At 41.1% G+C, this 13,011-nt stretch overlaps 1 protein-coding gene across 4 annotated transcripts in view; it reads right to left on the bottom strand.

Moving 5' to 3' along the window:
* Positions 1-13,011, bottom strand: part of LOC124605578 (WASH complex subunit 5) — a 194,399-nt gene that overhangs the window by 130,969 nt on the left and 50,419 nt on the right. For 3 of the 4 annotated variants that reach the window (XM_047137357.1, XM_047137356.1, XM_047137355.1), the window contains 3 exons: positions 12,673-12,864; positions 11,240-11,460; positions 5,986-6,211 (listed from right to left, as the gene is read on the bottom strand). In XM_047137357.1, coding sequence (XP_046993313.1) covers positions 5,986-6,211; positions 11,240-11,460; positions 12,673-12,864 — 639 coding nt within the window. Of the gene's footprint in view, positions 1-5,985; positions 6,212-6,334; positions 6,438-11,239; positions 11,461-12,672; positions 12,865-13,011 lie in introns of those variants that run through there. The other variant, XM_047137358.1, reaches the window with a different exon arrangement.

Genomic DNA, 13,011 nt, shown 5'->3' with positions numbered 1-13,011 from the left:
TCAGCATGCAAACGCTGACGTGCTTTCTAGATTGCCGTTTGCTGCGGATGACGTCTTCGATTCCTCCGACGACTCTTGCCATCAGATTGACGGCGATGAGCATCAATCCTTCCGGGATTTTCCGATTGATTATCGTCAGGTGGCACGTGAGACAGCTACGGATCCTCATCTGAGTTTACTATTACGTTTTGTTCAACGTGGTTGGCCGTCCAAGGCAAAGGACATATCGGATCCTGTGGTTCGTCGCTATTATCCGCAACGTCATCTGTTGTCTGTTTCGCACGGAGTTTTGCTGTTACGCACCGAGAATGACCAGCTTCGTGTAGTGGTTCCCCAAGAGCTCCAATCCAAGGTCCTCGACTTGTTGCATCAAGGTCATTGGGGAGTGGTCCGCACCAAACAGCTTGCCCGCCGTCATTGTACATGGATCGGCATTGATAAGCAGATTACGCAGATGTCTACAGATTGTTCGACGTGTGCCGAACACCAAGCTGCTCCGCCTCAATGCTATTTTGAGTGGGCACGCCCTGCCGGTCCCTGGCAGCAAGTACATATTGATTTCGCTGGTCCATATTGGAATTCTCGTTGGCTCATCGTGATAGATGCATTTAGTAATTCTCCGTTTGTTGTGCCCATGCAGTCTACAACGTCTGCACAAACTGTACAGGCGTTGACTTCAATTTTTTGTATTGAGGGTCTTCCAGAAGTTTTAGTGTCTGACAATGGTCCACAATTTACCTCTGCTGAATTTGAAAGTTTTTGTTCTGCCAATGGCATTCGCCATGTTCTTACTCCGCCGTTCCACCCTCAATCGAATGGTGCAGCAGAACGTTTTGTACGCACATTCAAGGATCATATGGACCGCCTTCGTGCTACGCACTCTCATCAGCAGGCCCTCATCACATTCCTGTCGTCGTACCGGACCACGCCACGCGATGGCCCTTCGCCTGCAGAGCTTCTCCACGGCCGTCGTCATCGCACCCTACTACGGTTGTTGCACCCCCCGGATCGACCCGCCGCTTCTGAGCATCGCACGCGTTTTCAGCGCAACGACGCCGTTTTTTTCAGAGTTTATCACGGTCGCCGTCGTTGGGAATGTGGTACCGTGATAAGTGTCCAGGGTCGCGGTTTTTATACTGTTCAAGGTGCTACTGGGGTGCACAGGAGGTATCAGAACCAGTTGCGCCGCGCTGGCCGCCCGGATTCTGCCGCTCGTTCTTTGTCCACAGATTTGGTCCGCGGCGGGTTCCAGGCGCGCCTTCCGACTTCGCTGCCGCCGCCAGGGCAGCAGCAGCAGCCGTCGCCGCTACCCACGCCGACAGCCCGTCCCGTTGATGCCTCCCGCGCAGCTTCATCCGGGAGCGCCCCAGGTGGTCGCTCCGGCGCCTGCGGTCCCTCTTCAGTCGCCACCGCCTTCGGAGCTGATGGACGTCGACCCCTCAGCCGGGCCGCCTTCCCAAGCGGTGGCTGTGCAGCCTGTCCTGCAGCCGCTTTCCTTGGGCACCCCCAAGGAGTCTGACACCGCAGCGCCTTGTCCGGCGCCCACTCAGCAGCCGTCGACGCAGCATCAGGAGACGCTGCCTCTCTTCGTGGGTCCCGACGCCCCGTCGCGTACAATACCAGAAGCTGCCCCCGTGGTCACAGGCGTGCACCCTGACCTCAGTTTTCAGTCGGTGTTTCCCGAGGCCCTGCGCAGCCAATGCTGGGGTGCGGACCGGGGACTGCCATCGACAACAGTCTCCGCCCCGGTCTCGTCCGCTACGCCTGCGGCCAGACCCCTCCCCCGCCGTCGACGCTCGCCACATCATTCTTCAACGACGGTGCGGCGATTTGGGGGGGAGGAGTGTTATATCGTAGCCAGTAATGCCACCCGAGCCCGCTGCCAAAAGGTTGGCAGCATCAAAGTCCGGACGCCGTCCGCATAAGCAGCGCCAGCGATACAGGAAATCGCCGCAAGTCTGCGTGCGCCACCGCTGGCTTCTGGCTTCTTAAGCGCTGGAGTCGCGAGCGCTAGGGCAGTTCTGTATTCGCCGCTCAGTTGTATACTTGCCACCGAATTGTGTACTTGCTAGTCACTTGTGTGTTCATCGCAGCAGAGTTGTTGTTTGTCGTCAGCCGACGCTGACCTAGCCACTCCGACTCGAACTAGACAGATTTCTGTAGACACCAAGTTCACTACTGTGTTACTGTATCTTCGTTAATAAAGATAAGTACCGACTTTTATTTAATCAGAGTGTTTGGGTTTTCATCTTTCTGTTCACTGTTCCAGCGGACCGGTCGGCCCGCTATTAAAAGTGTGGCGGTGACTTCGTAAGCCGTTTCTACAGCGAATTGCTTGTCGCTATGAACGCCGCCACAAAATCACTACTCTCAGAATACCTTCTGATGCTTCATTTAAGTAGCCCTGTAAAAATATTTTTTCTCTCTACATTGCTGTAAGTCAAAGAATTTCTTTCTGACACTTACTGCTTCTTTTGCCTATAGCAGGGCCGGCCAGAAATTCTGCACACGTGTGGTGCTCCTGCACATGTGCTACTTCCGGGTCACAGCGTGCACGCCGCAGCCGTCAGCATTCATGTAGTGCATGTTTCTACGCATAGATGTCGCTTTATCTACTTGCTGGGATACTCTGTACCGGCGAATTCTAGTGCTCTTTCCACAGCTTGCAAGCCAACCATGTGAAGGTATTTCGCGTATTAAACATTACTGTCACAGTCTGCTCATTGAAACGTCTACTTTTATGTTAACAGTTTAACCCAGTAAGACAAGCAATACAGTTAACAACCGTGGGTTTATATTAAGGCAGCTTGACTGACGGCACGTAAATACGCATAATGTTTTTGATCTAGCATTTAAGAAAGAGAGAACTTAGCGACTTCGAACGAACCTTATTCATGATTTCAAATAACATTAAACTAATGCAATGTTTCCTATAACTAATTCTCGGTGCCCTCAGTTACACCCACATAATTTCTGTCTCACTGACCTCTGAACAGAATGATAACCGCAGACCTCTCGATGATCACCTGCTATTTCAATACCATTATTGCTATATCTTTCATCAGTTCCGTCTGAAATCTCCATAATAACCGACAATTACATGAATGTTATGTTTTATCGACTTCAGCTGGGCGTAGCCCATCTCACATTAATAAAAACCCCTAAATGTAAGTATACATTGGAACAATCGGTTTAATGACCAATTTTCCTGATAACAATGTAACATGGAGCAGAATGAGGCAATAATGCACAATTAGTAACCAATAATTTTTAATTATGAAAGGAATAAATCCAAACACGTTTATCACTCATCATGAGAAATGATATAGTTAAAATCGGGCGCAAAAGCATGGCTCATTGACAAATGCAAGCAGTTGTGAAGATTTTCATCACTTATGCTTGATCGAAACCTTGATTTATTCATTTTCATCACCGAGAAAAATCTTTCACAAACAAGCTCTTGCGTGTACCACATAAACAGGGAAGTGGAGCCGCCGCCGTTCATTTAGGACACACGTCTAATAACAGATGTCGCTTGCTGTCGCACACGTGCACACATGTGCAGCACTTCCGCACGTCTGCACACTGTGCAGCATTTGGCCGGCCCTGGCCTATAGCAATGATTTGTATAACTGAAAGAGGCCAAGCTGTACCATAGTTCAAAATTTCTCTCAAACTACAGGTTCCTATAAAACTAGCTGGTTAAGTCAAGCTAAAGGTTACAGAAAGGCGAGGGCATATCACCTTCAAATGGACCAGTCCTAGTAAAACACTGCAGTGTTCAACCAAATAGCTCACTGATGATAGCTTCACATTTCTTTAATTGATGTTATTAAACTGAAGCATAAATTCATAAAGGCTTTGTTCACCACCAGAATGTGTTGCAGGGGCACTTTTTACCATTTATTGACAGTCAGTCATTATAAAGTCTTGCAACTGTTAACACACGCAGATCTTTTTGTACATGACTAAATGCAGGATTTGTGCTGTCTATGAGAAGAGTGCCATTAGAGAGAGGATTCTCCAGTGTGATCTCCTAGATTTTTCAGTGTGATTAATTAATGAAAATCTGTTCATTTAGAACACTATTTGTAGATGTTTCACTTCTTTGGTGATGCTGTCCCTGCCAAAGTGTTCAAGTTCTATGGACCTGAGTCTTTCGTACTGAATTTCTTTGTGGGAGAGGACAATGGCTCAAAATGTGGGGATAGCAGTCAGTGCACATGGATTTTCTATATACACTGTTAGCCAGGGACCCATACAGTTTTCTCTTAACTAACAGTTTCCCTTCGTTTTCAATTTCCATTGTGAATGTTACATTAGGATGGACAGAGTTTAAATGTTCAAGGAACTCTTTCCAACTTCATCGCTGCATGTGGCCACATCACACACTGTGGATCTTAGAGAAATAGCTCCCTTGTTTATATTAGGAAGGTCATATAATGGTAGTGGCACAGTTGCTTGAGTTCCAAGACCCTTAATGACATCACACAGCCAGCCTGACTCATTGAGAAGAGTCCGTGTCTTCCTCTCGATTTTATCCGTGGGACAGACATCTAGCTATCTCTAGGTAATGCCATTCACAACATCTACAATCTTTTTATTGTAGTCAACACCTGACATTAGGACAATAGCAATGCTCATATTGGCTGTCAGAATTGCAGTTTCTTTGTCCCCCATAGGTTTCTGAGTGTTACTCGTTCTTTCTTACAGGTGACTGGTATCAGCACTGATAAGTGTTGAGGTTGCAATTTAAATGAGGCTTTGGGTTGACACTCAATTTATTAAGAGGTCTCTGACTATCACATCTACTAGGCCAGGGAAACACTAAGAGAACGTGCATTTCAGGAAATAGCGGTATGGGCTCTGAAAAACAGACGAGTGTCAAATGGCATAGTGGATGTCAGGGGTTGAACTCAGCTATAAATGGTGGCATGGGATATCAATAGTTCACTCTGGTTTTGGAACCCAGGTAGTGACTACTCACAACAGCAAAACTCACAGCATCAAGATGATGATCGGGTTGGTCATCAAAATAAAGTGGAAAAAATGTTAACAACTTGGCTGTATACCCAGAAGAACACCATCAATAATTTTGCAACTTCAAAGAGACCTACACTGAGCTGAGTTATTCACTATGTTTAAGGATACATTCTAGTACTCAGGGTTTTAAAAATAATTTAGTCAACAATTATCTTCATCAGTTAACCAAACCAGATTTGAAAAATTTTGACCAATAAATGATTATGCACATATTTCATTACATGAGCTGGATCAGAATGTTTCGGTATTATACAAAGTAAAAAAACACAAGAAACTGTTTGTATAAAAACATAATAATGGATACTGTTTAGATTCCATACCAATAAAAAGTAGGACCACAGTAATTTTAACTTAAAACAGAATATGAACTGGTACAAGGAAGTGTCTGTTAACTCTATTATGATATTAACTAAACTTATGTTAAAATAAACTATATGAAATAAGCCCCCTAAAATAATTTTTTAAGAATTGGTATGAATTCACTCGAATTTAAACTATATATAGAACCACGAAAGAATGGGAGCTGTTATACAGAACTGGTAATAGCAAATAATGTGCTCTATGTAACTGACACATAGTGATCTGAAATGTGAGTAGTAGCAGCCACCCAGTAAACTGTAATTTGTTGAAGTTTGGCTGAAGACTTTGTGATGTCTTTGGAAATAAGTCTGCTTAAAAACTGCATCACACAAAATTGTCATTTTTGGATGAACTGTAACCATTTCAGTGTATTACCTTGCAGCCAACTGTCGCCTATGTATCCATTATCAAACAAATGCCTGCAAAAGGCAAACATAACTGATTTTTTTTACTTTATTATTTATAAAAAACATTTATCACAAAATGTGAAATGATTAAACAAAAGGTTAACTTTAAAAAATTACCAACTAGGCCCATTACACGGCATAAGATGACTACTTATTACTGAATGATGTAACTTACCCAGTTATCAGGGAAAAACCTATCAACAATCTCTCTCATTTTGGCAGTCTGGTTGTGCAGCACATTTGGATCAAAGAAGAGACACACATACAGCATTGCAGCTTGAGTTGACAGTGCAGTGCTCCTGTGCTCAGGTAGAGGATAAGCCGAAAGCTGATTATAAATATCATCTGACCGCAAACGACCCAAAACCATTTCCACATACAGTGGATTTATTGTAAATCGCCTGTAAGAAAACAGAAACTAAATCAATCAGTACACAACATTACTGCTTTAAATAATGATCAAAAGTTCATAGGTTCAAAACTCATCATCCAATGCAGTAGTATATGATCCAAAGCATTTTTACCCAAAGTACCCATCCCATCTCTGTGACGAGGACATGAGTCACAGCTAAGTTGCAGCATATTAAGGGACTCCACCAAAATGGGTACAGTGAAGCCCAGATTTGACTGTTAAGGAAAAATAAAGGATGTGAGGCAAGACTGCAGGGTTTCTCCCCTACCATTCAAATTGTACAATGGAGAAGCAACATCAGAAATTCAAAAAAGATTCTACAATAGCATTAAAATTCAGAGTGAAAGGATTCCACTGGTAAGATATACTGCTGACATTGCTATCCTCAGACGAAGAATTACAGGACCTGTTGAATGCAATTAAGTCAAATGAGCACAGTATGTGGACTATGAGTAAACCAAATCAAGACAAGAATTATTAGGAGGAGAAATGAGATTAGTGATAAAATTAACATCAAAATTTGGGACCACATAGTACATGAAGCGAAGGAATTCTGCTACCATCAAAGCACAGGAATTCTGCTACCTTCAAAGCAAAGTAATGCACGACCAGGGTGTATATGCAGACAAGGAAATAAATTCCCGTATTTCCCAGTTAAAAAGATGCTTTTTCCTAGGTGAAAATACACTTCTTCCATTTCAAGTGACATTATACTTTCCCTCACAACTGGGAAACTTCTCAATCCTTTGAATGGTAAAGGTTTTATACACTGGCGCAAACATCCTGGCATTTTAGGGAACAAAATGCAGAAAAAAAGGGGGGGGGGGGGTGTTTTGGGACTATCTTTGATGCGCAGCAGCAAGTACACCGCATTTTTCATAATACGAAAGTATAAACATGAAATCCACCAAACACAGCACGTTAGTTTCTGAACCACTGAAATCGAGATAGTGATGTGTTTTTGTTAGCCAATCACAGCTCATGTCATGTGATCATATACAACTGCTCACTTGACGAAAGGTTTGTTCCTAAAGACTGGAAAGTAGCACAGGTCACACCAATATTGAAGGAAGGAAATAGGAGTAACCCATTGAATTAAAGACCCATATCACTGACCTCAATTTGCAGTAGCATTTTGGAGCATATACTGTACTCGAACATTATGAATCACCTTGAAGAAAATGACCTACTGATACATAACCAACAGAAAATATCATTCTAGTGCAACACAGCTAGCTCTTTATTCCCATGAAGTAATGAGTGCTGTCGACAAGGGATCTCAGATTGATTCCATATTCCTAGATTTCCAGAAGACTTTTGATACCGTTCCTCACAAGTGACTATTAATCAAACTGCATGCATATGGAGTACTGTCTCAGTTGTGTGACTGGATTCATGATTTCCTCTCAGAGAGGTTGATAATGTAATTTACCGTCTAGTAAAATCATCAGATGATCAATTCCAATTACAAAATAATCTAGAGAGAATTTCTGTATGGTGTGAAAAGTGGTAATCAACACTAAAGAAAGAAAAGTGCGAAGTCATCCACATGGGTACTAAAAGAAATCCGATAAATTTTGGGTATACGATAAATCACACAAATCTAAGGGCTTTCTATTCGACTAAATACCTAGAAATTACAATTACGAGCAACTTAAATTGGAATGACCACATAGATAATATTGTGGGGAAGCAAAACGATGACTGCACTCTGTTGGCAGAACACTTAGAGGATGCGACAAACCAACTAAAGAGACAGCCTACATTACACTCATCTGTCCTCTGCTGGAATATTGCTGCACAGTATGGGATCCTTATCTGGTAGGATTGACAGAAGACATCAAAAAAGTGCAAAAAGAAGGTCAGCTTGTTTCGTGTTATCATGCAATAGGGGTGAGAGTGCCACTGATATGATAAGCGAGTTGGGATGGCAGTCACTGAAACAAAGGCGGTTTTCCTTGCGGCGAGATCTATTTACGAAATTTCAATAACCAACTTTCTCTTTTGAATGCGTAAATATTTGGTTGACACCCACCTACGTAGAGAGAAATGATCATTATAATAAATTAAGAGAAATCAGAGCTCGAACGGAAAGGTTTAGGTGTTCCTTTTTCCCAGGCGCCATTCGAGAGTGGAATGGTAGAGAAGTAGTGTGAAAATGGTTCGTTGAACCCTCTGCCAGGCACTTAAGCGTGAATTGCAGAGTAACCTTGTAGATGTAGATGTAGAAGAAAAGCTAAGCTGCCACATATAATATCAATATTTTTTGAATGTGTTATCCTATAAGATATATCAAACACGAATGTGCCAGTAAAATTTTAAATAATGACATAAATATCTGGTCTTATGGGTCCGAAATTTTGCTCAGTGGGTGCTCCTGAAAGTGTTAAGTTTTGAATGAGAGACAATGCTCTTTGATTTAAGAAATTCATCGCACATTCTCACACGTAATGTAATTCATCTTTAATAAAAGGAAATTTACTTTGAAAGTAACACTCCTCAAACCATTATTGACAATATTTTCCTGTGACCTGTTAGAAATGTAAACAGTGCGACATCATGCTCATTAAAAGCTGTTTGTTTTTACAAAGTATTGCATAGTCTTCATCGTAAAGCCTTTGACATATTTTGCTGTCAGCAGATGTTTGCTTGCGCACTATTTTTTTTTGTTGTAAATTGAGCATTTTCTTTGCAATTTAGTTTTATCTTGGTGTTTCTTCTTTTGTTTACATTTTATTGGTGCACATTATTCTGCAGTGGCAGGCTAAAGTAAAATTCTTTGTTAGATTATCATTTCTTACCTGTAAAAATTACAAAAATTTTATTGAAAACTACCGTATTTACTCGAATCCAAGCCACACTTTTTTTTCAAGTTTTTGTAATCTAAAAAGCCGCCTGCGGCTTAGAATCGAGTACAAAGTAAGCGGAAGTTCTGAAAAATGTTGGTAGGTGCTGCCACAACTAAGTTCTGCCGTCGAATATATGTAGCGCTACACAGGCATGCTTTGCAGGCACAAAGATAAATACTGGCGCCAAAACCTCTGCGTCAGTAAATAAATTAAAAAAAAAAGGTGGAAGATGAGCTTTTTTCTCCGCCCCGAGTTTCAACCACTGCATTTTCATACATTATCCAACGAAGTAAATACAAATTCCGTATTGTTCATCTTCGAATGTAGCAGCATTTCAATGTACTACGAAAATCCAACTGGCAAGACTGTTTGGGATGTTCGTCAAAATGGCCAACTCTATGTACTGAATTTTTTCCCACCTGTGAGAAGAGATGGTTGCTAACAGGAACTTCTATGTATTGTGAATCACATGCAGTATTCTCTTCACCATAAGAATAATACGAATACAAACATTTTGCCATGTATTCTTTCGTGTTTGCTGCTATCTCATTTAAATCCTGTCTGCCTAATAAACTACGAAACTTGAGTGAGACAACAGCAAAGGCGGAAGAATATACATATCATGTCATGTTTATATTCGTATTATTCTTATGCCTAATAGTGGTACATTCAGAAATGAAGCATGGTAATTGACTAGATTTTTAAATCTAAGATGACTCTAATTTCTGTGCAGAATGTAATGTACTAAAGAGGCGTCTGCAAAGATTTTCAAACGGAGAAAAATTTTCACTAAACTCTCGTTCAGAACATCTTCTATCATACGCAGTCTATTATTTGGTTCTTGTTGATCATTGTCGGAGAAAGCAGCAGTGTAAGTAACAACAAATAGCAGTCTCTTGCCATTGTTTCGCTAATGAGACGATTCCTCTCTTTTGTTTTTTAATTGTAAGCAGTGGTAGCGTGCACAAAAGCAAGCCATGCCGCGAGCGGCGACAGGTCGTAAACACAAAAAAATGGTTCAAATGGCTCTGAGCACTATGGGACTTAACATCTGAGGTCATCAGTCCCCTAGAACTTAGAACTACTTAAATCTAACTAACCTAAGGACATCACACACATCCATGCCCGAGGCAGGATTCGAACCTGCGACTGTAGCGGTCGCGCCTAGAACCGCTTGGCCACCGCGGCTGGCTTGTAAAAACACATTATCAGAATGCGACAAACAATGCATGACACAGTACAGTAATGCATTTTCAGCTTAGAGTGACGTAAACAACTAAAACAAAGAGAACAGCACTTATCAGATCAAAGAAAAATAAGCAATCAATTCAAACCAGACGAAGCACATGAAAAAGGAAGGGTACCCGTATAAATACGGACGGAGTGCCTGACGCATAGAAATGGCTACCTGGTAAAGCTTAACTGCTAAGCTTACGACTTGAACCAAACTGCTGTAGCTGTATTGTCATTCATTCGACCTAAATTGTCTCTCATATTACAATGGACCAACTTTGTTTCGATTTGGATGTGCGGCCTAAAACTTTTCTCTCCCCTTGAATTTCGAGTCTCAAATTTCAGGTGCGGATTAGAAATTGGGAAATTTTTTTTCCCTTGATTTCGAGTATCATTTTTCAGGTGTGGCTTAGATTCGAGTGCGTCTTAGATCCGAGTAAATACGGTAAGACAAAAAATTCTGGAATTCTAAAAAATTCACGGATTTTTCCCTGTTTTTGCCCATATGATAAAATTCCTGGCTATCCTAGGGTGTATAGACCCTGATGATGGATAAATCAAGGAGAACATAAGAAGCAGATCTAAAATGCAATGATAACCGAGATAAAGTTATGAGAACTTACACTCTAAACTGGCAAAAACTGAATTGCCAGATAGTTAGGGCTGCAAATTTAAACTGAATAGGAATGTATTCTGTGTTGAATTTTATTACACTTACTAGCATTTCACAGAGCAGATCAGCATGAAAGGGAAACCTGCATTGGTTTAAAAAAGTCACGAACAAGTTCACTTTCATACAGCATGTTTCTGAATTCTAATGACAGCTGGTAATAAGCAACTTCACCATACAGTTCACAAAGTGTGCCAAATTTGAATAATACAATTAAAGAAAGTAAATAGACGTAAAAACTCTGGCATCAGTATAGGACATTTACCTGAAGTATTCTACTGGATAGTTTGGTATTTTTTTCGCACCAGGAGTATTTACAAAGCCAGTAGAGCGCAACAATTTGCACACATCATCAATGTTACTGTCAGCACTGGATCTCTGTGCACTGTACCTATAGTAAGAAACAAGCATGCGCTCCCTGACCGTTCCTTCTATGTGCAGGTCAACTAACAGCAGCATCACACCATACAGGTACAGACCTTCACACTGGAAGCAGAAGAAAATCTGAAAATGTACGATGCACTGGAGCCCTACATTGAATTTGAATTTAAGGTAATTAACATTGTCAACACATAAAGTTGAAAAAATTTAAATCACAGGAAGTATGGCATTATAAGTTACACAACTCAACTGCCAAGTTTCATAAAACAAAAATTGTCTTTCTTTAAGTGAAACATGGGTTTTGTACCGCATGGCAGGATATGAAGTTGCAAATGTTGGAACTAAATAAAGCTCATCAGTGCCGGAGGCTTATCACTAGTTTACTAACGTTTCAAGCCATCCATCAGAGAGCATGTAAGTAACATAGCAAAATCAATCAGATAGTGCTACAAGATTGTCTAACAGTGAAAAGATTTCATGACGACAACAATAGGGTGTGGACAATGGTCTGTGAACATTACAGTGCAGCAAGTTTGTAGCTCCTGTAATCATTCCCTTTGTGAGACCTACCAATGCACTTACCCACAACCACTTAACTCCAGACCCACACTGGTAAATCCTACAACAGTTAAGAGACAGCAACTTCTAAAACCAATCTTGCTGTTTACCAACTGGCATGTTGGCTACTGTTTACTTTTCAACATATCCCCTCATCCTGTACCCTTCCATGTTTTAATCTCAACTGGCATAAGCTGCCCTTTCTCCTCTACGTAATTATTTACTTTACCCGCTTTGTTTTTTTCATACCCCCAACTCCCTCCTCGTCTCTCACCCTCTTTTTTCTCCTCTTCCTTATTTTCTCCTTTTTTCTATTCAATAACTGAATTACTCTCTCCAAATTTAATTTCTTTTCAATTTTTAATCCATCTTTCTCACTCTGTCCCTTCTATCAACTCTGAACTGAAGCTGGCATCTTGCTTACCAATCTACTATCTTCCATCTCTTGCTTTCTCAGCAACCTGATGGACGGACAGTATTTTATGACCATGGAAAAAGCGGTGACATTTACATTGGTGCTGCTCTATTCAACAACATGAATAGCAGACCAAGTGGAAGATCTTGGTGAAGCAGTTTGAACTACAAACTTTTCAGTAAATATCTGAGTAGATGTCCAAAAAGTTGTTTATTTACTATTTTCCAATTAATCAATAATTCCTGCTTTGATAATTTTAATGGAGTCATAGCTAAGAATCAATAGATAACAGAATATCAATGCATTAACAAACAAACCACCACAAAAAAATCAATCCTGCTTACTAGTAACTGTCGTCCTTCCTCGTCAAGAAGTACTCCTTCCAAAGTTTGTTGAATATAAATACCTTCCTCCAGCTCTTCTAAAAAGTGGTTGAGATCGGTCACATACTTGTGAATACTTTCAAATGTTAAGTAGAACCTGGTCAAAATTTCTGTATAATTTTCTCGAAATTCCTCATCTAAATCTTGTAGTTGCTGTGAACAGAATAACAATATCACACATTAAAAAAGTTACAGTAGTGAATTTTTGTGAATACTGTCTTATGAAAGCACCATCACATGAATTTTTGTGAATACTGTCTTACGAAAGCACCATCACAGAACATAAAAAGCATAACACAC

Source organism: Schistocerca americana, chromosome 3 (genome assembly GCF_021461395.2).
Source record: "Schistocerca americana isolate TAMUIC-IGC-003095 chromosome 3, iqSchAmer2.1, whole genome shotgun sequence".
In the NCBI taxonomy this organism is placed as follows: Eukaryota; Metazoa; Arthropoda; class Insecta; order Orthoptera; family Acrididae; genus Schistocerca; species Schistocerca americana.
The sequence above is the reverse complement of the archived record's forward strand: the minus strand, read 5'-3'. Positions and strand labels throughout refer to the sequence as shown.